Here is a 25682-nt window from a genome sequence, read left to right as displayed (position 1 = left end):
CTGAGGCACATGGGCCCAACCCGACCATGTGCCTCAGGCCCTGCCCCCAGGAGGGACCTAAGGCTCCCGGGCCTATTCTGATTGGCCCAGGCGCCTTAGGCCCCACCAGTAGGCGGAGCTTTGGGACGGATGGGCCAATCCGGCCTCATTCCGTCGTTGGCTGCCTGCCGGACAGGCGGGTTTGGCTCCCGTCTGTCCGGCCAACTACAGAAAGGTACGGGGAAGGGGGTTGGGGGTGTCGTGGGGGTCGGCCAGGGGGGTCGCGGGTCGGCTGGGGGGGCGGTCGGAGGTTCTTGGGGGGGGCGGTCGTTGGGGGGAGGGGGGGTTTGCGTCGAGGGCAGGAGGGCCTGGGATCCCTCCTGCCCGTAATGTAGTGCAGGGTGGGGTTAGGGGGTCGCCGTGGCCAGGAGGACTTGGGCTCCCTCCTGGCCCGATATTGTCGGGGAGTTGGGGAATCGGCGGGGCAAGAGGGCTTGGGCTCCCTCTTGCCCCGATCGTGTCGGGGAGTCGGGGGGGCAAGAGGGCTTGGGCTCCCTCTTGCCCCGATCGTGTCGGGGAGTCGGGGGGCAAGAGGGCTTGGGCTCCCTCTTGCCCCGATCGTGTCGGGGAGTCGGGGGGGGGCAAGAGGGCTTGGGCTCCCTCTTGCCCCGATCGTGTCGGGGAGTCGGGGGGGCAAGAGGGCTTGGGCTCCCTCTTGCCCCGATCGTGTCGGGGAGTCGGGGGGCAAGAGGGCTTGGGCTCCCTCTTGCCCCGATCGTGTCGGGGAGTCGGGGGGGCAAGAGGGCTTGAGCTCCCTCTTGCCCCGATCGTGTCGGGGGTGCCAAGGACCACACGGAGTCACCCACCGTACCACCCGATTCGGGTAAGCGCAGGTATCGGTGGGTGGCTTATTTGCGGGGGGGTGCCTTATTTTACATTTTTTTCTAAAAAGGGGGGGCTGTCTTATTTGATGGCCCTGCCTTATCATCGGGGAAACACGGTAGAAAAAAAAAAAATGAACAGTTAAGTCCCAGTTTTTGCCGCTGAGACTCTGCCCTCTCACTGTAAAATTAGACTCTACTTAGTCTGTCTTTAAATTTAAAAAATGTGTGTTGTTTTAAAAAACAATTATGTTTTTAGATGTATCTAAATAAAAATAATAACCAAAAATTTATCTTTTTTTATGTCATCTTAGCATATTTTATGCTGCAGAACGAATTATTTTTTTTTACATGTATTCCTATGGGAAAACGCGTTTCACATAACGAACGTTTCACATAACAAACTTGCTCCTGGAACCAATTAAGTTCGTTGTGTGAGGCACCACTGTATACTTAAGTGCTATTGCATGCAACTACGATGAGGATATATGTGGTTAAAGCATGGGTGGAACTCCCTGTTACAAGGGTAACTCACAGAAAACTGTAAGTTACATGTGCCCTTACCGCATTTGTATGCCAGCAGTAAGGCCACCTCTATAGTTGATGTAGCTGCAGGTGCTTCAATTGTTACTCTAGTATTCTTTAACTGAATCTTGGCTCCCAGATGATGTTATAAAATAGATACTCTTAACCCTGTATCGGGGTGCATTACAGGAGATGTCCATTTGAGGAGATGTCCACTCAAATGCCTATTCTCACATCCTGGAAAAAATTAATGGAAATCTGGGACTGTATCATACAAATGACCTGGTAATAATATAGTTGCCAATTGCTTACATTCTTCTCATCATATTTTACTCCATTGCATGCACAGCTTTGTAGTCCAACAAAAACTGAGCCATTTGGCTATTCTAGATGATTGGAATAAATATTTATATTTATATGCCTTGATGTCAGACATAGGATGAATATACATCTTAAGTTTATGGTAACCATATTGGCCATGGAATAAACTGTTCTCAAGGTTATGATTCTTTTTCAGATAACAAAAAAATGTTAATTGCACTTGGATTTCAAGACCACATACTCATTACATTAGTGATTTCTATTACGCCATTATCTTACGGTTCAAGGCGGATTACAAAAGAGTTGTCAGGAGGTTACAAGAGTTGTAACATTACATTAGAATTGTCGTAAGCATTACATGAGAATTACATAAGATTGTCGAGAATTTAAGAATTACATAAGACTTGTCGAGAATGTAAGGAGCAACATGTTGGGTAATTGGAAACATTTTAGCTTGGATATGGGTGAAGTGTGTGGTAGGTGGAGTTATGGAAGGAACTAGTCATGTTAAACCGGTTTTATGTGGTTTTTGAAGAGTAGGGTTTTAGTTTCTTTTTTGAAGTTTTTGTAGTCTGTGGTCATAGATAGCAGATTGGTGATTTGTCTGTCTAGTTTAACTGCTTTGGTGGCCATTAGGTTGTCAAAAAGTTTTCTTCTTTTGACATTTTTGGTTGGTGTGTGTGTGAATAGTGAGTGGGTTCTCCTGTGCCTGGTTGAGGTGGATTGTGTTAGTCGGTTGTTCCAGTAGGTTGGGCTTTCTCCATTAATAGTTTTGTATAGTAGGCAGTAGAATTTTTAAGTGTATTCTTGCTTGTATTGGGAGCCAGTGTGAGTCTTGGTATGCTTCTGTGATGTGATCATATTTTTTCAATGAGTAGATGAGTCTTAGGGCTGTATTTTGTATTGTTTGTAATTGCTTTATCATGGTTGCTGGGCAGGGGAGGTATAGTATGTTGCAGTAGTCTATTAGTCCAAGGATAAGAGATTGTACCAAAAGTTGGAATTGTTTCCTGTCGAAGAATTTTCGGATTTGTCTTAGGTTTCTCATAGTCATGAATGATGTTTTTGTTACTTTGTTGATTTGTGGTTGCATGGTACAGCTTCTGTTGATCAGAACTCCAAGAAGTTTTAGTGTGGGTTGAATGGGGTATGATATTGAGTTTATTACTAGTTTTGTTAAGGTTGGAGTTCTGCTGTTTTCTAGGAGGATGAATTTTTTTTTTGTCAGAATTGAGTTTTAGTTTGCGATTTGTCATCCATGTAGCTACTGTTTCGAGAATTCTGTGTATTGTGCCTGTCATGGTAAATTCTGGGTGGTCGAAGGGGAGGAGAATGGTGATGTCATCTGCATAGCTGTATGAGGATATGCCATGTTTGTCTAGGTAGGAACTGAGGGAGGCTATGTATATATTAAATAATGTGGGAGAGAGAGGTGATCCCTGAGGAACTCTGCAGGGGTTGGACCATGGTTCTGACTTTTCATTATTTGTTTTAACCCTGTAGGTTCTGGATTCCTGTGGAGTCTAGTGTTTGTAGGAGGATGTCATGGTCTACCAGGTTGAAGGTTGTAGAGAGGTCTAGTTGTATGAGCAAGATTTTCTTGCCTGTACAGAGATGCTGTCTCGCTGTGTCCATTAGTGTTCCTAGTAGAGTCTCTGTGCTGTAGTTGGTTCTGAAGCCTGATTGCGTGGGGTGGAGTAAGTTGTGGTTTTCTAGGTTTGTGGTTAATGTTTTGGCTCCGAGGCCTTCCATCAGTTTGAAGTACAGTGGGATTGAGGCTATGGGTCTGTAGTTGGATGGTTGGTCCATTGTTCCTTTGGGGTCTTTTAGTATCGGAGTTATGATGATTTCGCTGAGGTTTTGTGGAAAATGTCTATCTAAGAGTAGAGATTGTATCCATTGTAGGAGCAGGGAGCGGAATAGTGTTCTTGAGGCTTTCAATAGGTATGGGGGGCAGTGGTTAAGGTCACAGGCTGTGTGGCTGTATTTATTATATAGTTTGTTGAAGTCTGACCATTGTATGAGTGCGAAGTGGGACCAGGTTCTGTGTGCTGCAACTGATTCGTTTTCTGTGGGTGGGAATGAGGTCTCTTCTGTGTGAGTAGGAGTTCCAGCGAACGTGGCTCTGATGTTTGTGATCTTGCTTTTGAAGTATGTGGCTGAGGGAGAGGGGAAGCTGCTGTTGGCTAGGTAAGGTGTGGTATCTGAGGTTTTTTAGTAGCTGGAATAGTTTTTGTGTCTTGGGATCCTTCTCCCATTTGCTTTGAGTAGTATGTTTTTCTTTTTTCTTTCAGTTTTTTCTTGTATTTTTGGTTCATTATTTTCCATGCTGTTTTTGTGGATTCTTGGCTACTTTTTCTCCATTTTCTTTCTAGTTGTCTGCATTGCCTTTTGAGTTGGAGTAGTTCGTCGTTGAACCACTTGTCTGATTTTCTGTGGATTTTGGTTTTGGGTTTTTCTGGGGCTAGTTTGTTCAGGGTTGCAGTACTTAGATGGTTCCATTGTGAAATGAAGTCTTTTGGTGTATAGTATTGGATTATGGTGTCTGCTTTTGTCCAGAATATGGTGGGATCGATATGTTTGCATCAGTTGTAAGTTATTTTTTGATTGGAATGCTTTTTTGATTGCAATGCTTTTGTTATTGGTCCAATTAATTTTGAAGGAGTATGTGTAGTGATCAGACCATATGGAACGGTTCCATTTTCCATTTGATGTTTGGATCTCTGGTTGTGTGGGTTGTTGGGACATGTAGGCTGCAATGTCGAGTTGGTGTCCTTTTTCGTGTGTGGTTTGAGGATCTGGGATTTTATATGTTAAGGCCTCGAGGTATGATAGTACGTTTTCTACTTGTTTGCATGATTGGTTCTCGAGGTGAAGGTTGAGGTCTCCTAGGATTAGGTTGTAGGTTGTCGTTAGTGAATTTTGATAGAAGAATTCTTCAAATATTGGTTTTGCTGTGTTCCAGTTATTTGGGGTTATGTAGCAGAGTATACATGTTAGAGTTCCTTTGAGTGCTGTGCTTGAAAGTTGACAGGCTAGTAAATCCATGTATGGGTTGGTTGTTTTGTCTTGTATTTTTAGGTTTATAGTGTTTCTGGCTATGATGGCAATTCCTCCTCTTTTATTTTCTCTGCAGACTACTGTTAACTTGTGTCTCTGTGGGCAAACTTCAGTTATTCTGGGGTCCGAGTCAGAGGTAAGCCAGGTCTCTGTGAGGAAAAGGCAGTCTAGGTTGTCTTCTTCTATCCAGTTTTTTATGTGTTCTGTTTTGGGGCCTATGGCTCTGATGTTCACATATGCACATTTGAGAGTGGTGTGGTCTGTTGGTGTGTTGTGAGTTGTTTTCGGGAATGTGGGTGATCTTTGGTGGGGTTGTTTTTTGGTCTTGTATGGGTTTGTCAGTTTCCTTCTTGTTGATTGTTGGGTGGGTTGGTGTGTGTGAGTCTGATGGTTTGAGTTTCTGTCTATTGTGAGGTGCCAGGTTGATTGGGTAATTCCCTTGGAATTTGCCATAGTTGGTATTGGAGAGATGTTGTTTGCAGTTGCTTTCCAGTTGGTTAGGAGCAGTGTTATTAGTAGGATTGCTTGTGGGTATTGTGTTGATGTGGTTCTCATGGTAGTGTTAAGTGTGGCAACCATTGTATTGGTGGGTAGAGGTGGAGTGCCCTCCAGCTCCCAAGTCCCATCTCGTTCTGTCGATGGAAGAGGGTTGTAGGATTTGGCGAAGGCTTGGCGATTAGCAGCGGTGGGGAGGGACGGAGTACACTCCCACTCTTGAGTCCCTTCTCGGTCCGTCGATGGAATAGGGTTGTAGGGTCAGGAGAAGGCAGGAAGTGTTCAAACCTGAGTTGCTGGGCCTTTCAACTGGCTCAGCGACTGACAATGGTGGGGGGAGGGGCAGAGTGCTTTCCCACGCCCGAGTCCCTTTTAGGTCAGCTGATGGGAGGAGGTGGCTGGGTCAGGGGAGGTAGGAAGGATCAGGATTGAGTTTCTGGGCCTTCCAACTGAAATTAAATAAGGTATTTAAATTGATATTAAATGAAGTAATTGAATTGAAATTAGATGAAGTAATTAAATTGAAATTAAATGCAATTGAGATTAAATGAAGTAGAAATTAAATGAATTTAAATGAAGTAGATTGAAATGAATTAAATTGAAATTAGATGAGTTAAATTGAAATTAAATAAAGTAAAGTTGAAATTAAATAAAGTAAGTTGGATATAGTAGATTAGATAAAGTAAATTAAATACCGTAAATTAAAGTAAAATACGAGATGGAGTCTTCTCCCTCTCTTCCGGGGTGGTTCTTCAATGAAGATCGCTGCCGCCGAAGGTGGCAGTGGCCTCTGCAGCGCTCCCTGTTTGGCTCTTCGTCGTGGCGTCAGGGAGTATGGTCGCTTCTCTCAGCCTCAGTTCAGGTCTCTCTGCTCCACTACTGCATCCGGGTGGAGAACAATGTTGTGGGCGGCGGCAGCTTCTGATGGAGAGCGACTCTGTTGTAGGCTCTCGTGGTCACATTTCAGACATAATTAAGAGCAACTAACACACCTTTTGCAAAAAGACAAGGGAAACACCTCTACATAGTTATGCCAAACCATGGCACCACACCAGTAGGAGACCTTGCTTTCCTGCAACCAGATGGTAAAGAGGCACCTCAGAGAAAATTAGTGCTTTATCATTCCCTACTCTAGACATGTTCAGGCACAAACAATATGTCTTTTACATTTGCTCAGTACGCTGTAGAGGCAAGATGTCAACCTTGCAGCTGATCATTAAATCACATGACAGTCATATCGAGGAGCCTCAGAATGGAAACAGCAGATTCCACTGTGGATGGGCAGATTATATTGGCCATTTGGCATAAGAACATAAGAATTGCTGCTGCTGGGTCAGACCAGTGGTCCATCGTGCCCAGCAGTCCGCTCCCGTGGTGGCCCCTAGATCAGAGACCAGTGCCCTAACTGAGACCAGCCCTACCGGTGTACGTTCCAGTTCAGCAGGAACTTCTCTAACTTTGTCTTGAATCCCTGGAGGGTGTTTTCCCCTATAACAGCCTCCAGAAGAGCATTCCAGTTTTCCACCACTCTCTGGGTGAAGAATAACGTTTGTATGGAATCTATCCCCTTTTAACTTTAGAGAGTGCCCTCTCGTTCTCTCTTCCTTGGAGAGGGTGAACAACCTGTCTTTATCTACTAAGTCTATTCCCTTCAATATCTTGAATGTTTCGATCATGTACCCTCTCAGTCTCCTCTTTTCAAGGAAGAAGAGGCCCAGTTTCTCTAATCTCTCACTGTATGGCAACTCCTCCAGCCCCTTAACCATTTTAGTCGCTCCTTCTCCTACAGGTCCAAAACCTCTTTTCCTTTCCTTCAGCTCCAGCCAGTCAGCCAGTCCCCTCCCTTGCAGGTCCATTGCCCACCTGCTATCTAACTTAAGAAGAGCTGCAATGCCAGCAATTCCCACAGGCCACCTCATGGCTTTCTCTATGCTGGATCTTGCCTTCTGATGCAACTTCCAGTTTTGCGAAAACAGGAGGTTGCATCACAAGGAGGGACCAGCAGAGGTAGATCAATGAGTGGGGATCATTGGAACATGAACTTCTTGGAGTAAAATACTGCAGCTAGTGAGAGGGGAAAGAAGACAATAGTGAGAGCAAGGCTTTTTACCATTCTCACATCCGTGGTAAATGCCCCTGATATTTTTTACCTTGGACTTACGTGGTTTACCACGGATACCCATGGATCCCTATCCCCGTGTCATTCTCTAGTTTGCAAAATAGAAAATACCTGCATACTTCTCAGGCCTGCCTAAAACACCCCCATAACATACCCCTTTGAAAACTATGCAGACTGCAGACATACATGTGCAAGCAGTAGCTTTTCTGAAACAGTTGTCTAACACATTGGCTATTTGTACATATAAACCTGCTATTTACATGTGCAAATGTTGCATAAATCTTCTAAAATGTCCTCCATTGTTTATTGGGGTTTTTTTTTTCCAATAATTTTTATTAATCAATTGCAAAATCCATTCCTAACAACACAAAAGAAAGAGGATTCATTTTCAAGTACAGTCTTTTGGTAAAAAAGAACATACATTCCAGTATGGGACTTCTCTGCGGTTTATTACCAGTATTATTACTTTTGTAATTAAGGGAGTATTGTAAGAAAAATTATGACCACTCAGTACTGCATATTTGAGTCTCCAATTCTGAGGTTAGGCTGCAATCATTTATGCTGTGTACGTATCCTGTGGTTTTAGTAGTAGCTAATATCTCAATACTTGACCCAGTCATCTACCCAGCAAAGTACTTGGAGGGTAGTTTTGTAAACTACTTTTATGCCTAAACACTTTTTATGTAAACATTTTTTATGCATATAAATGGGCTTTTCTAAATAGGTAACACCTGATTTTACATATTGTGCAATCCAGCATGTAATTTCATGCTTGTCATGCGCAGGGGAGGAGGTAGGACAGAGTATAGGCACAATTGCAATTTATGTTCATATTTTATAAAATATATACATACAAGAATAAAGTATTGCACTAACATTTATATCTGCCTTCAATCTGGTACAATTTCTGCAGGAATTGTCTTTGTAGTTTATAAAGACAGATAAACGCCTATGTGTTTTTGAAGCTAGGTGCCTTCTCTACTTTTTATAAAATTAACCCCTTTGAAGTCGTCTGGAAGCTGAAGAACCCATCTTCCAACATTATGTCCAGGGGATCTCTGTAACAACCAAGTGATATCAGAAAGGGAGAAATGAGAGAATTTTTTTTTATACACAGACCATACACTACTTTAGCATTCATCATGCCCTCTGAGATTTTAGTTTGCTCTACAGCAGGGCTGCCCAAGTCCGGTCCTCGAGATCTACTGACAGACCAGGTTTTCAGGATACCCACAATGAATATGTATGAGAGAGATTTGTCTGCACTGCCTTCTTGGTATGCAAATCTCTCTCATGCATGATCATTGTGGATATCCTGAAAACCTGGCCTGCCAGTAGATCTCGAGGACTGGACTTGGCAGCCTTGCTCTACAGTATGTTGAGGAAATGAAAACATGATGATGTACTTGTTCAAGGGAAAGTAAGATTTAAATGTAACTATATATTTAAAAAATGGGGATTAAATAACCTTCAGTAGTTCTCGCCTTTGCACATGCTTCCCATGCCAGTCATTTCTCAAGTCTTTACTGATTCTTATCCTGACCTAGTTGGGCTATCCTTGTCCTTTATGTGTAGCCTGCTGTTCTCATCCCCTTAATGTCACTGGCAGGGGATCAATCTCCCTTGAAGTTTCAGGTCCTCTCTAGTTCTTCTCCAATTCTTTTTTGATGAAAGAGTTTATTTTTGAGTAGGTCCTTAGAATAGCTGTACTATGAAGTGAAAGGTATTGAAAAAATAGTTTTATAGCTTCACATGAAATTCTTTTGATTACTATAAAAGCTTTAAACCTTAATAATAAAAAATTCCTCAAAATGTTTCAGCGGGGAAGCTTCAAATTGGTTAATATGAGGCGACATCTAGTGAAGCGATATTCTTTTTTTTTTTTTTAAATAATTTAATGCATTATAAAAACATCAATCTTATTTTAGCAATACTTTAATTAATTATATATCTTATTTCATAATACATAATAAAAATATCAAATTCCTATATGACTTTCATGACCAAACCCACCCTTCCCCCCTCCCTCCCATCCCAGTGAGAGGATGTGTGCAGGAGATTCATAAAAATAAAAAAAAAGAAGAAGAAAGGAATCACTAATCAGTACAAGTATCCCGTTGTGTGCTATTCCAAGTTTCATATGCACCCCACACGGTATTATAGCTATATATCTGATTTCTCCGAAGAGCAGTCAGTTTTGACATTTGTTGTATATATTGAACTTTGGTCAACAGTACTCGAAATGCCGGGAGATCTGATTGTTTCCAAGCAGATGCCAGTATTAGTCGACCTGCTGTCATTATCAAATGTATCCATCTCTGCTGCTTGAGAGGCAGGACGGCCAGCCCCATATTCAATAAGCAGCACTCCATAGTCTTGGGAATTGTAATACCTAACACATCCTCCACAAAAGATATCACTTTGTCCCAATAGGTCTGTTCTTTTATACAATACCACCATATGTGTTCAAAGGTGCCCACTTCCACACATCCTCTCCAGCATTTATCCGATCCATCCGCACTGGAGTAGAATACCAACAATAAATCATCTTATAACCATTTTCTATCATATTACTAGCTATAGTACCATAGAGAAGGGAATGCGTCATTTTAAACCATTCTTTATCAATACAGTACTCCCCCGAAATTCACAGGGGGTTCCGTTCCAGGAACCCTCGCGAATTTTGAAAAACCACAAATACGGTTTTTAGGCAGGGGAGACAGGAGAGGGCAGCTGGAGAGGCAAGAGAGGGTAGCTGGAGCACCAGCGAGTGAAAGAAATCACTCGCTGTATGCTCCGACCGCCTCTTCCTGTACTAAAGTCGGGCCTCACCAATCAAGAACTGCTTTGACACGCAGCTCCTGATTGGTAAGGCCCGACTTTAGTACAGGAAGAGGCAGTTGGAGCATACAGCGAGTGATTTCCTTCACTCACCGGTGCTCCGGCTACCCTCTCCTCCCTCTCCAGCTGGCCTCTCCTGCCCAGTCATTCATGGTCAGAAAATACCGCGAATGACCGGAACCGTGAACCGCCATCCGTGAATGAGCGGGGGAGCACTGTATAACATTTTCCAATGATCTTTTCCCATCGACGCCTATATTTCAAGGGGGATGAAGGTGCTCTAATTGTGCATTATATATTCCAGTTATACTGCCCCTCCCACTCTCTCTTATTATGGCCCTCTACAAATTCAACTGTTCAGTAATAGCTAATTCTCTAATGGATGCTTTTTTAATAAAGCTTTCAATTTGTCTTTAGTAGAAAAGATCTCTTGTTATGAGACCATATTCTTCCATCAGTGCCTCAAAGGGGATAATTTTCCCATCTTCCAATAGTTGACCCAGTGTCTTAAGGCCTTTCCTTCCTCATAAATGGAAGGCCATATCAACAAAATTGGGCATATATATAATAGCTGCTCCCAAAAAATAGATCTTATCCCCATAGCATCATCTACACACATGAATCCACAATTCGAGAGTGTGTTGTATTATAGGGTTAGATTTCTTAATTATAATAGAAAGTTGGGGAAATTGAAGCCAGTGTATTGCCCACAACAGGAGCTTACCCAATATTTCTTGTTCCATACGCACCCATGTTTTCCCCCATCCCACTTCCAGTTAGCTAAATATCGTACTTATGCTGCTTGATAGTAGTATCGAAAATGTGGCACTGCCATTCCTCCCAATTTCCTAGGTTGATACATCATTATACGTGATACCCTTGGAGTTTTATATTACCAAATATATGCAAAAATCTTCTGCTCCAAGTGGAGAAAACATTTTTTAGGCAGGGGAATCAGTAGTGCTGAAAAAAGGTACAGCAGTTTAGGAAACACCACCATCTTAATTGTTTGTACCCTTCCCAACCACGAGATATTAAGATGTTTCCACCTCTCAATATCCTGCCAGATCGCTTTCAGAAGGAAAGGACAGTTAGCAGCATATAATTTATCCACTTGTTTGGTCAGATTAATCCCCAAAGATCATAATGATTGTTGTGCCCATTTAAAAGAATAATTACTAGTAATCCATCTATGGTCTAAGTCTGACAGGGTAAGATCCAGGATTTCTGATGTAGACATATTTATACGAAATCCTGACACTTGCCCATAAGTTGTCAAAGCTTCCATTATAGCTTTCAGTGAGGTGGGGAGGATCTCGTATCGTAAAAAGAATATGTGCAAACAATAATATTTTTATCTCTAACCTCCCATTTGAGGCTTGTCATATCAATTGTGCAAAAGGCTACATGGCTAGTACAAAGAGTACAGGTGACAAAGCACAGCCATAAGAACATAAGAATTGCTGCTTCTGGGTCAGCCCAGTGGTCCATTGTGCCCAGCAGTCCACTCACGCAGCGGCCCCCAGGCTCTAAATGAGTCCAGCCTCATCTGCGTACGTTCCAGTTTAGCAGGAACTTGTCCAACTTTGTCTTGAATCCCTGGAGGGTGATCCAATTGAATCAAACACTTACAAGGAAATCTTAACTGAAATTTTGTTCCCAATGTAACCACATATTGTTTTAGTTCAAGAAACCTTTTCCTCCTTGTCGAAACATCAGGAAACATAGAAATCTTACTTTCTAAGAAGGACACCTCTTTAAGTCTAAAAAATAGCCTCAAGAGTGTCTCCTTGTCTTGATTAAAGACAAACGTCACATTAAGAATTTCATTAAAATATCATCTTTTTTTTTTAATAATTGAAATTAATACAAAAACCTATCATCTTTTCCTAATCAATCCCTCAAACACACATTTCAGAAAATCCCAATTAAATCTTTATGATTACCCAATATATATTTGAATAATGAAACAATAAAAATTCAATATCTTAAAACCCTAGCATGATTTCATAAAAAAACACAACTTCAAAACCTTCAAAATGAATATATTAATTGTATAGTTAGTAGTGCAATTTGTGTAGTATTTCTGATATACCATTTATAATGCACTATCAAAGTTTGAAAATCAATAAAGTTAAAAAAAAAAGACAAACGTCACCAGAGGTTTCCAAAATTTTTGTGATATTCAAAGAATTGACATAGATACTATTTCATAAAGTCAAGTAGGTACATAAGAACATAAGAAGTGCCTGTGCCAGGTCAGACCAGAGGTCCATCGTGCCCAGCAGTCCGCTTGCGCTGCGGCCCAACAGGTCTAGGACCTGTGTAGTAGTCCTCTATCCCCTTTTCCTTGAGAAAATTGTCCAATCCCTTCTTGAACCCTATTACTGTACTCTGTCCTATCACGCCCTTTGGAAGCTCATTCCAGTTGTCCACCATACACTGGGTGAAGAAAAACTTCCTAGCATTGGTTTTGAATCTGTCCCCTTTCAGCTTTTCCGAATGCCCTCTCGTTCTTGTAGTTTTTGAAAGTTTGAAGAATCTGTCCCTCTCCACTTTCTCCATGCCCTTCATGATCTTGTAAGTCTCTATCATATCCCCTCTAATCCCCTTCTTTTCCAGGGAAAAGAGCCCCAGTTTCTCCAGTCTCTCCGTGTATGAAAGGTTTTCCATACATTTTATCAATCGCGTCACTCTCCTTTGAACCCTCTTGAGTATCGCCATATCCTTCTTAAGGTATGGTGACCAATATTGAATGCAGTACTCCAGATGTGGGCGCACCATTGCCTGATACAACGGCAGGATAACTTCTTTCGTTCTGGTTGTAATACCCTTCTTAATTATTCCTAGCATCCTATTTGCTTTCTTAGCGGCCGCCACGCATTGTGCCGACGGCTTCATTGTCTTGTCCACTATTACCCCCAAGTCCCTTTCTTGGGTACTCTCAGTCAATAACATCCCTCCCATCGTATAGCTGTACCTCGGATTTCTGCTTCCCACATGCAACACTTTACATTTCTCTACATTGAACTTCATCTGCCATCTCGTCGCCCATTCCCCCAGCTTATTCAGGTCCCTTTATAATTGCTCGCAGTCCTCTTTAGTCCGAGCAGCACTAAATAGTTTGGTATCATATGCAAATTTTATTATTTCGCACTTTGTCCCTGTTTTTATATCATTTATAAATATATTGAATAGCAGCGGTCTGAGCACTGACCCCTGCGGAACACCACTCGTGACCACTCGTGTTTCTTTATAAAATATTAGTAGAAACACCAGAAATCATGTCTACATTGTAGGCACAGACATTTTACCACTGCTCTTGAACTGGTGTAAATATCCACACTTAGATTATTTAAGTGCCTTTATAAATTAACATGTTTTATAATCTACATGTGTCTTTCTAAACTTTGTCCATGTTCTACCCTTACTTCTCCCCTGTACACTCCTTTTTTTTTTTTATTTCAATAATTTTATTGAATATTATAAATAATATACAAAAAGCAGTTCAAGTACATAAAGATTGAATAAAAAAATAGTGATGTATAAACAAGAGAAACCATAATTGCATTCATTTGCATATAACAGACTAGTAAGAAGAATTCAAAGTATTTGAAACTGCTAAGAAAAGAAATAGAAAGGATAGAGAAGCAGAGATGATGAAATAAGAGGAAAAAAAAAAAAAAAAGAGAGAGAGAGAGTGAGAGAGTGGCAGAAGTGTCTACGAGGCAGAGTGAACATATGAATCTAAGAATGACCAAGGTGATTTATTTCGCACCAAATTTGTAGAGAAACGGGATATCATATTCTTTTCATATGCATATGATTCGAATTTGTGGTACATGCTCAAAGAGTTCCACCAAAAGGTGTAGTCTAGTAGTGTGGATGACTTCCAATTTTTCAAAATGTGCATAAGAGCTGTCACAAACATGGTGTCAATGAGTTTAGGAGGACAGTTTGATAGTGCAAAACAAGGGTGTTGAGAACGAAGGATTATAATGTCCATGGAAATATCTTCTGAACATTTGGTAATAGATTTTATAGTGTCCCATATACGAATCCAAAAGGAATGAACCATAGTGCAGTGAAGAAGCATGTGATCAAGAGTTCCAGGCTCTTTCAAACAGTTCCAGCAAGTAGGATCTTGTTTCAGTTTCGCTTTCCACATTCGAAATGGAGTCCATATAGCATTCCACATAACAAAGAACATTGATTGTGAAACTCTTGCAGATAATAGAGGAAGGTTTGTAGATGACCAGAAGAGTTCCCAGTCTATTTCAGAAAGTGTGGTCGTTAGGATAGAACCCCAATGGTTCATAGATTGAGGTGTAAAGGTGAAGGTGTGGTCTCTTAAGATACTATAAAAAAAAGATATCGCCTTACCTTTTAGTAAAGCCAAAGTAGACCAGTGACGAATAGTTTGTTGAGAGGTCATAAAGTCAAGGCGCATTTGAACATTAGATAGTATTCCAGTACCATTGAGGATATGTAGAGGATGGGAGTGAGTTTACAGAACAAAAGGTATCAAATGGGACAAATGAAGTGGAGGAGATTAATTGATGAACAAACCACACACCCGCCCGCTGCCACCTTTTCCATGAAAGAGATCTACCCTTATTTTGAATTTTAGGATTATTCCAAAGGGACATGAGTGGGCCTTCAGCAACAGAGATCTCAGCCGCTGCATCTAATAGTTGAAAAGCATGTTGCGTATACTCCTATAGACAAAGTACGCACCATCATGTCAATCTGCATACACTTATCCAGGATTGGGATTGTATAACAGGCCATTTATGCATGGATGTGACCACATACTCACAAAAATGAATTTATAAAGTAATCCACATGGAGTATATCCATGTTGTATTCTTTTATGTAATCCTTTTTATACTGCAGAAATAAAGGTAGAATACCAAACACAAAGAAATATATTTCATTCATTCTGTTCTTGGATGCAAGCACAGAGTTAAAAGGACATTTTTACTTCTTTTTGTGCTGTGGTATTCATTATGTCTTTGCTTCCTGCAGATGTTAAATCTCTTTGTTGCTGTCATCATGGATAACTTTGAATACCTAACACGAGATTCCTCCATCCTGGGCCCCCACCACCTGGATGAATATATTCGGGTTTGGGGAGAATATGACCCAGCAGCTTGGTATGTATGTGTGTCTGTCTGTCTTAAATGGTTTGTTCATAGTGCTTAACCCTATAGAAACATAATTCTGAGCTGAAGAGACACCTGGAAAGTACAATTACCAGTTAAATACATGGATGATAGACTAGCTTTTGTCACTAAGGGAGTATTACCTTTCAGACTGAAGTACAACAGAAAAATGCCAGTTAAAATGTGTTCTGGTTTCTGAGAAGTGCTGTTTCTCCATTCTTTTAAATCATAAAGTATCCTTTCAACGACTACAGCCAATCTGTAAAATTGAGACACCCAATGCTGTATACATATATCTGCTCAGTGATTTACAGGCCATATCTGCTATGTGCACCAAAATAACTCCACCATATCAACTTCTCAATTACTATGTACAGAAAACAGATATAAAGTATGTGATACATAAGCAAAGGTTCTGGCCACTGAGAACAATGGTGACATATTGTTTATGCTGCTGGATGGACGTTTTCATAAAAGTTGCATCAAGTAATCAAACAGTTGTATAACATGAAAGGCTGTAAAACATAAGGGGGTGAAGAGGGATTTTAGATTTAGCTCACAGCTTCTTTTCATTGTAGTTCAAGGCGAGTATAGTAGCCTTAGAGGGCTTACAATTTAACCCCTCCCTTTTATGAAGCCATGGTAGGCTTTTTTATCGCCAGCCCTGGCGGTTAAAGCTCCGACACTCATAGAATTCCTATAAGCGTCGGAGCTAATACCACTGCGGCCAATGATTTAAAAAATCCTAACGCGGCTTCATAAAAGGGGGCCTAAGTTTTTATTAATTTACCCATTTTAGCCACCTATTGTTGAAAACATACACAAGATAAAAACACAAAACTACAACTATTTTGAGATACCCTCTAAGCCAACTAATTAGAATGCTAATCTGCTCAAGCCAGTTTCAAAACAATCTCATCAACTTGGGAAAGTCTGTTGAAAAAAAGATATATTTTAAGCTGTTTCTTAAATTGAAAAACTGATAAATGACACAATCATTCTGGCAGCTAGCTCCAGAAAACACAACATCCCTTGTGACTGCATAATTTGCTTTAGAGTTTTACACAAAAAATGAAAAGGGTCATGGACTTCATATACCTCCTATCTATGGGTACAATCAAAGCAGTTTGCATATACTATATGCAGGTACATTTTTCTGTCCCTGGTGGGTTCACAATCTAAGTTCTGTACCTGGGATAACAAAAGACAACATTCCATGTTCCTCTGAGGGAAATATTCTGATACGGTAGTAAAATTCAACAGCTTGCCTTCAATAAGCTGGAGTCAATCCAAAGAGTGCCTTAAAGACAAGAGACAACACTTTAAACTGATTTTGAAAATAAATTGGCAGTCAATGCAAAGGTATTAACACTGGTGTAATATGGCAAAAAACAGATCAGGATCAAGGCTTGAGTGGGCTTTGACTGGCTGCACTCCCTGCTCTCCACCTCTCAAGCTGCGGTGTCGGCTCCTCTCACGACCCTGCACCAGCATCGGAGAAGGCTTCCGACGCTGGCGGGGATCGTAAGAGGAGCCACCGCAGGCACTTTTAAACTTTAAAAAAATCTTCCGCCGCAGCAGGCCAGCCCGCGGGAAAGGAAGGGGGAGCCGAAAAAGAACGGGACATTCATTTGTGTGCTTCGGCCGGCTCTTCAGGCTGGGCCGAATCAGTGCGGGGAATCGCCATCCTCCAGTCAGCCCAGGCCACCTCATCTGTTTACATATTTCGCTTCAGTTTCACATGGCGGGTAAGAGCAGCAATGAGGCCCCTCAAAACCCCCCCCCCCCCCAACATCGAAGGAAAGTAAAAAAAGAAAATAATAATAGACACCATTTTGGAGTGGTCTTTAGCGGGCCCCCAGCACGTGCCTAAACCCACTACCTGAAGTTTTGCATTGCTGTGTTTTGGAGTTTGTATCCTGGCTTTATTAAGGTTATGATATGACTCAAGAAAAAGGAGGATGGAAGTAAAACCTAGATGTTTCAATCCCTCCTTTTTTCTTTTTTTCTGAAGCCATATGATAACCCTAGGGTGGTGGGGGAAAATGCTGCTACTGCTTCACAGGTACCTGGAGGGGAAGGAAAATAACACTGCTGCTTCTGCAAAGGAAAGTGGGGGGGGGAGGAGGGAAATGCTGTTGCTGCTGCACAGGGAAATGGGGTGAACATGCTGCTGCACAGGGAAAAGGAGGGAGGGACAGCGGGAGGGAGGGAAACAGAAAGAAAGGAAGAAAGACACAGTGGGAGGGAGAGAGACAGAAAGACAGACAGACATATTCTTGCACCCGTTAATGTAACGGGCTTACAGACTAGTTATGTATATTTAATCTGTAACCCGTTCTGAGCTCTTTGGGGAAAGCGGGATAGATAACGAATTAATTAAATAAATAAATAACCATTGGGCTAATTTGGAGATACAATGTTGGGCTTTGCTTAAGCCTAAAGTAAGTGAGTTTAGTTTAACTGCTACCCAAATTTCATCAGCATAACAATAGACTTTAATCCCTAATTCTTGATTTAGCATCAACAAAGGGGCAATGCTAGTGTCGTGGATTGATGAGATAAGATGCGAATTTGACAAGGGGTATGACTTTGCATCCTTTGATACTTTAGATCAGTGGTTCTCAAACCCTGTCCTGGGGGACCCCCAGCCAGTCGGGTTTTCAAGATATCCCTAATGAATATGCATGAGAGAGATTTGCATACCTGTCACTTCCATTATATGCAAATCTCTCTCATTCATATTCATTAGGGATATCTTGAAAACCCGACTAAGTTGTTGTGGGGTGCAGGGGGTAGTTTCTTTGTGGTTTCAATCCTTTCTTTCTGATTGAAGACAGGAAGTATATGTTAATGGGCAAAGATCTGCGCAAAGGACAATACAGACAGGAGTTCCCCAAGGTTCCTCCTTATCGGCAGTACTATTCAACATATATCTTGTCCCATTGTGCACGCTATTGCATAATTTGGATGTATCTTACAGGATATATGCTGACAATTTGTTGTTTTTTCTTCTTATGGAAGGGTCGCTGGCCTTAACTCAACAGAAGTTGGATTCTGTGTTAGTTAAGGTGAGACACTGGATGTGTGAGAACAAGTTAAAGCTAAATGTGCAAAAGACTAAGGTGATGCATTTGGCCAGAACATCTACAGTGAGATCACCTATATCTTTGAGGATGCTGAACACTGTTGTTCAACTGTCCTCAGAATTTCATTATCTCAGAGTTGTTCTGGATTCACATCTGATATTTAGGCAACATGCGCTAAGTTTGCTTAAAAGGGTGAACTATAAAGTGTACTTAGTAAGCAAGCTTTATTATTATGTATCATGGGGGGAGGGGGGGTTTCAAAAGTATTCTTCAAACATTAGTGTTGCCTGCATATGGTTACTGTAATGTGGTACTGTTAGGTGTTCCGAGGGTGGTGTTGAAAGCTTTGCAGATAGCACAAAATTCAATTATTTGGGTATTGTTCCAGCTTCTGAAAAATGAACACGTAACAGACTATTATTTCAAGCTTTATTGGCTGAAAATTGAGTTCAGAATTAAGTATTCTTGCTGGTATTACCAAAGAATGCAAGGGGGTGCCCCATAATATTTGATTGACAGTTTATCCCCTTATGTTGGGTTGCAAAAGTTGCACTTGGAAGCACAGCATGACCTAGTTATACCATCCTGAAAAGACATGAGTCTTCAAATTGTGAGAGTGAGTGCTTTTTCATGTTGTGGTCCAGAAGAATGGAATAAGCTCCCATCTTACATTAAACATAAAAAAAATTGGATGCCTTTAAGAAATTGTTAAAACGACATCTGTTTTGTTGTATGAAATACACAGTTTGAGATGATGGGCATTGAAAACCTGGGTTGTATTAGGTTGTTTGAGATTTTTGACATAGGAGAAGTGTTAGGTGATGTTATTATTGCTAGGCTTGTATTTTATGTAGACTGTTATTACATTACATTACATTAGGGATTTCTATTCCGCCATTACCTTGCAGTTCAAGGCGGATTACAAAAGGTTAATTTAAATAAAAACAGAGTTACAATGATTAGCTAGAGAGGTAAGTTGTAGATCTTTTAAACATTTAACGGGTTGTTGAGGGTGAGGTGGTTTGTAAAAGAATTAATAGGTGGTCATAGTGGAGGTTCTTTTGTTATTATTAGTGCAGTGATGGGTAGATCAGATGTCAGTTTTAGAGTTACAAAGAGGTCGTGATGTTATTGCTGCTTCAGGAATTTCTTGAAAAGTGTGGTTTTTATTTCTTTTCTGAACGTCCTATAGTCTGGGGTGGTCATCAGAAGGTTGGAGATCTGGTTGTCCAGCCTTGCGGCTTGAGTGGCTAGGAGGCCGTCGTGTAGTTTTGTCCTTTTTACATCCTTGATTGGGGGTGGTATGAATGGGGAGTGCGTTTTTCTATGTCTGGTAGTGGGTGCTTGGATGACGCGATTGTTCAAGTATGCGGGGCTGTCTCCGTGTAGGGTTTTAAATAATGTGCAGTAGAATTTGAATTGGATTCTTTCTTGGATTGGGAGCCAATGTGAGTTGATGAAGGCTTCAGTGATGTGGTCATGTTTTCTCAATGAGTAGATGAGTCTCAAAGCTGTGTTTTGGATTGTTTGGAGTTGTCTAATTGTGGTTGCAGGGCAAGGAAGGAGGAGGATGTTACAGTAGTCCAATATACCTAGTATTAGGGATTGTACTATGAGTTGGAATTGTGTTCTTTCAAAGAATTTTCGGACTTGTCTTAGATTTCTCATGATTGCGAATGATTTCTGAATTGTTTTATTTATTTGCGGTTGCATAGTGCAGCATCTGTCTATGGTCATGCCAAGCAGTTTTATGGTGGTTTGGATGGGGTACTTGATTGCGTTTATCTCTAAGTTGGTTGTGGTTTGGACCTTGTCATTTTCGAGAAGGATGAATTTGGTTTTGTCTTGGTTGAGTTTAAGTTTGTGATTTTTCATCCAGGTTGTGACTGTTTCAAGTGTTTGGTGAAGTTTGTCTGTCATGGTAGGTGTAGAATGATCGTATGGGATGAGGATGGTGATGTCATCAGCATAACTATAGGTGGTTATGCCCAGGTTGTCCAGATGCGTTCCTAGAGAAGCGGTGTAGAGATTGAAGAGGGTAGGGGATAGTGGAGATCCTTGTGGTACGCCGCAGGGGTTTGACCAGGATTCTGACTTTTCTTTGTTTGATTTTACACTGTAGGTTCTGAGTTTTAGGAATCCTTCAAACCAAGAGTATACTTTATCTGAGATGCCTATTGCGTCTAAGATCTGTAGAAGGATGTTGTGATCCACTAAGTCGAATGCCGCAGTTAGGTCCAGTTGTATGAGAAGCATTTTTTTCCCTGTACTAAGGTGTTGTCTTACGGTATCCATAAGGGAGCCTAGTAGTGTCTCTGTACTGAAGTTTGTTCTGAAGCCTGATTGCATGGGGTGGAGTAGGTTGTGGTCGTCTAAGTAATTGGTGAGGAGTTTGGCTACTAGGCCTTCTATAATTTTGACATATAGCGGAATGGAGGCTATAGGTCTAAAGTTAGATGGGTGGTTTTGTGGTGCTTTTGGGTCTTTTTGGATTGGGGTGATGACGATTTCACTGAGGTCAGCAGGGAATGTGCCTTCTGTGAGCGTGAATTGAATCCATTGTAGAACTATGGTGCGGAATTTTACACTAGAGGTGGTAAGGAGATATGAGGGGCAATGGTTGAGGTCACAGGAGGCATGACTGTATTTTTTGTAGAATTTGTTGAGTTCTGGCCATTGTATGATGGGGAATTGAGTCCAAATTCTGTCTGCTGCAGTTGCCTCTTTTCCTGAAGGGTGGATTGTGATAGTGTTTTGATGGGATGGATTAAGGATGAGAGTGGATCTGGTGTTGGTAATTTTGTTCTTGAAGTGTTCTGCTAAGAGGGTGGGTGATGGTGGAGGGGTGTTCGTGGTGGTTGTGTATGGTTTGGTGTCTGTTAATTCTTTCAGGATTTGGAATATTTTTTTGGAATCTTGGGTTTCCGTGCCTATGAGATTGGTATAGTAGCTTTTCCTCTTATCCCTTAGTAGATTTTTGTATTGTTTGTTGATTTTTTTCCAGTCGGTTTTTGTTTGATCTTGGTTCTTTTTTCTCCATTTTCTTTCTAATCTTCTACACTGTCTTTTAAGTTGGAGTAATTCATTATCAAACCATTGGTCTGATTTCCTGCTTATTCTGGTTTTGGTTTGTAGGGGGGCCAGATCATCGAGGATGTTGGTGGACACATTTTTCCAGTGGGAGATGAAGTTTTTTGGGTCGCAGTCTTGGATAGTTTCGTCTACATTTGACCAAAAAATGGTTGGGTCGATATGTTTGCGTGTAGTATATGTAGTTTTTTTAGATTGAGGTGTGTGTTTGGTCTTGGTCCAGTTGATGTTGAAGTTGTATGTGTAGTGGTCTGACCATAGGGATGGGGACCATGTTCCGTTAGGAGTTTGGATTGCTGGATTGGATGGTTGGTGAGTCATGAATGCAACAATGTCCAGTTGATGACCTTTTTCATGGGTGGTTTGTGGGTTTAGGATCTGGAAGGATAAGGCATTGAGGAAGGATAGACAGTTATTTGCTGGTGTGGAGGTTGTGTCTTCTAGGTGTAGGTTTAGGTCTCCTAGGATGAGGTTGTATTCTGCTGTTAGTGAGTTTTGGTAGATGAAGTTTTCAAATTCAGGTCTCACTGTGGTCCAGTTTCCTGGTGTTATGTAGCAGAGCAAGCAGTTTAGTGAGTTTTTTAGTGTTGGGTTTGTGAGATGACACGCTAGGAAATCCATTTGTGGAGTGGATGTTTTTTCAAGTATGTTTAGAGTTAGGGAGTTCTTGAATATTATTGCTAGTCCTCCTCCTCTTTTTTTTTCTCTGCAGGTTACTGTTATTTTGTATCCCGGCGGGCATACTTCTTTTATTCTAGGGTCTGTGTCTGAGGTTAACCAGGTTTCAGTGAGGAACAGGCAGTCAAGTTTTTCAGTTTTTATCCAATTTTTTATGTTTTCTGTTTTGGGTCCTAGTGCTCTGATGTTAACATAGGCACATGTAAGGGAGGTTGTGTCAGTCTGGGGAATGTGAGTTGTTTCCGGGTATATGAGTGTTGTGGGAGATGGATGAGATTTTGTTTTCGGAAGTGATGATCTTCTTCTCCAGGTAACAGTGATGGGGTGTTGAGTGCTGGCGTGGTGGTTCGAGTTTCTTGATGTGAGTATTCTTCTGTTGGGAAGTTGGAAGTTGGTTGTACTGGATGATGTGGTTGTGGTGGATAAGTTGTTTGCTGCTGCTTTCCAACTAGAAATGAGGAGGATTATCAAAAGGGTGGCTAGTGTGTGTGTGTGCAGGGAGAGCTTCATTTTTGATGTCTGGTTCGGAGTATTAGGTAGAAGGTATGGTTCTCCCTTTGAGTCCCGGCTGGATTGAGAGTGGCTGGTTTTTTCGTGCTGGGAGGAGGGGGAGGAGCGGGGATCTCACGCTCCTTACCTTATGTTGGGAGTCGGCAGGAGGTCTAGTGGGTGGTCTTTGGGCGTAAGGTGTTCCCGGTTCCAAGGTCCGCCAGTGCTCCTCTCAGGTGCTCCACGAAGGCGCTCACTAAGGCGCAGGCGCCTTTGTCGTGCGCCTTCGTCGGCACGCCGAACGGCGGCGCGCCGTTGGCGTTGTGTCTTTTTTAATCAAATATGTCCTCCGGCTGGATCGGGGGGGCGGAGCAGGGCTCCCACGCCGGCCCGATCTGGCTGGCCTCTGTGCAGTGGTGCGTTGTGTCTTTTTTAGTCAAATATGTCCTCCGGCTGGATCGGGGGGGCGGAGCAGGGCTCCCACGCCGGCCCGATCTGGCTGGCCTCTGTGCAGTGGTGCGTTGTGTCTTTTTTAGTCAAATATGTCCTCCGGCTGGATCGGGGGGGCGGAGCAGGGCTCCCACGCCGGCCCGATCTGGCTGGCCTCTGTGCAGTGGTGCGTTGTGTCTTTTTTAGTCAAATATGTCCTCCGGCTGGATCGGGGGGGCGGAGCAGGGCTCCCACGCCGGCCCGATCTGGCTGGCCTCTGTGCAGTGGTGCGTTGTGTCTTTTTTAATCAAATATGTCCACCGGCTGGATCGGGGGGGCGGAGCAGGGCTCCCACGCCGGCCCGATCTGGCTGGCCTCTGTGCAGTGGTGCGTTGTGTCTTTTTTAGTCAAATATGTCCTCCGGCTGGATCGGGGGGGCGGAGCAGGGCTCCCACGCCGGCCCGATCTGGCTGGCCTCTGTGCAGTGGTGCGTTGTGTCTTTTTTAGTCAAATATGTCCTCCGGCTGGATCGGGGGGGCGGAGCAGGGCTCCCACACCGGCCCGATCTGGCTGGCCTCTGTGCAGTGGTGCGTTGTGTCTTTTTTAGTCAAATATGTCCTCCGGCTGGATCGGGGTGGCGGAGCAGGGCTCCCACGCCGGCCCGATCTGGCTGGCCTCTGTGCAGTGGTGCGTTGTGTCTTTTTTAGTCAAATATGTCCTCCGGCTGGATCGGGGGGGCAGAGCAGGGCTCCCACGCCGGCCCGATCTGGCTGGCCTCTGTGCAGTGGTGCGTTGTGTCTTTTTTAGTCAAATATGTCCTCCGGCTGGATCGGGGGGGCGGAGCAGGGCTCCCACGCCGGCCCGATCTGGCTGGCCTCTGTGCAGTGGTGCGTTGTGTCTTTTTTAATCAAATATGTCCTCCGGCTGGATCGGGGGGGCGGAGCAGGGCTCCCACGCCGGCCCGATCTGGCTGGCCTCTGTGCAGTGGTGCGTTGTGTCTTTTTTAGTCAAATATGTCCTCCGGCTGGATCGGGGGGGCGGAGCAGGGCTCCCACGCCGGCCCGATCTGGCTGGCCTCTGTGCAGTGGTGCGTTGTGTCTTTTTTAATCAAATATGTCCTCCGGCTGGATCGGGGGGGCGGAGCAGGGCTCCCACGCCGGCCCGATCTGGCTGGCCTCTGTGCAGTGGTGCGTTGTGTCTTTTTTAGTCAAATATGTCCTCCGGCTGGATCGGGGGGGCGGAGCAGGGCTCCCACGCCGGCCCGATCTGGCTGGCCTCTGTGCAGTGGTGCGTTGTGTCTTTTTTAGTCAAATATGTCCTCCGGCTGGATCGGTGTGGCGGAGCAGGGCTCCCACGCCGGCCCGATCTGGCTGGCCTCTGTGCAGTGGTGCGTTGTGTCTTTTTTAATCAAATATGTCCTCCGGCTGGATCGGGGGGGCGGAGCAGGGCTCCCACGCTGGCCCGATCTGGCTGGCCTCTGTGCAGTGGTGCGTTGTGTCTTTTTTAGTCAAATATGTCCTCCGGCTGGATCGGGGGGGCGGAGCAGGGCTCCCACGCCGGCCCGATCTGGCTGGCCTCTGTGCAGTGGTAGAATTTTAATTTTTTAAGATGTTTGTGAAGCTCTATTATGTGTGTGCTGTGTATTTCGCCTTGTAAAAGACAGATTATAAACCAATAAAAAACAAACCAAATAAAGATATTAAACAGAACTATAGACAAAGCTAATCCCTGAGGCACCTCACAAGAAAGTATTAGTAAAAGATTCATTGCTGACTACTGAAAAAGTTCTCCCCCCTGAGAAAGGTCTTAAACCTATTTAATACAGTAGATATAATCCCGATAGAGCACAGGTGTCAAACATAAGGCCCACGGGCTGTATCCAGCCCACCTGGCCGTTATATGTGGCTCGCGGTGTGATGCGGCATTTTCATTGCTGCCCCCGGGTGTTTTATCTTCGGGCAGGCTCCCTCCTCCACTTTTCTGCAGTGTGCACAAAGTCACAGGCAGTGTCTCCTCACACGTCCCACACCTCATCCAGAAGCATTCCTTCTGACATTGCAACGTCAGAGAGAAGGCTTCCGGTTCAGGCGCAGGACGCACGTGGGAGCTTCCACCCGCAGCTTTGTGCACTTCGGCAGTGAGGGGGAAGGAGCCAGCCAGAAGATAAAACACCCAGGGCGGCAATGAAAATGTAAGACACCCTCCAGAGGGAGGCACCTGGTTGAGGCACAGAATGGAGGGAGGGAAAGGGGCATGTTGGACTCAAGAAAGGGTGAGCACAAATTTCAGACAAATGATAGAAGGTAGGAAGGGAGGGGGCATGAACTTGAGACATAGAATGAAGGGAAGGAGAGAGCCATAGAATAGAAAGAGGGAGAGCCATAGAATGGAAGGAAAGAGTGTGAGGGAAAGAAATGCTGAGGTGAGGGAGGGAATAGAAAGGGAGAATTGGGTGTCTGAGTGAGAGAAAGAGAGATTGGGCACATGAGGAGATGAAGAAAAAGGAGAATTGTTGGCCAGA

At 43.2% G+C, this 25682-nt stretch overlaps 1 protein-coding gene across 5 annotated transcripts in view; it reads left to right on the top strand.

The window, feature by feature from the left end:
* The window catches only part of CACNA1B (calcium voltage-gated channel subunit alpha1 B), a 1471643-nt gene that overhangs the window by 1264726 nt on the left and 181235 nt on the right, over positions 1-25682 (top strand). For all 5 annotated transcript variants that reach the window (XM_033960470.1, XM_033960471.1, XM_033960469.1 and 2 more), the window contains one exon: positions 15250-15377. In XM_033960470.1, coding sequence (XP_033816361.1) covers positions 15250-15377 — 128 coding nt within the window. The remainder of the gene's footprint in view (positions 1-15249; positions 15378-25682) is intronic.

The sequence above is a fragment of the Geotrypetes seraphini genome, chromosome 10 (genome assembly GCF_902459505.1).
Source record: "Geotrypetes seraphini chromosome 10, aGeoSer1.1, whole genome shotgun sequence".
In the NCBI taxonomy this organism is placed as follows: domain Eukaryota; kingdom Metazoa; phylum Chordata; class Amphibia; order Gymnophiona; family Dermophiidae; genus Geotrypetes; species Geotrypetes seraphini.
Note: the sequence above shows the minus strand (reverse complement) of the source record. Positions and strands in the feature narration are given on the sequence as shown.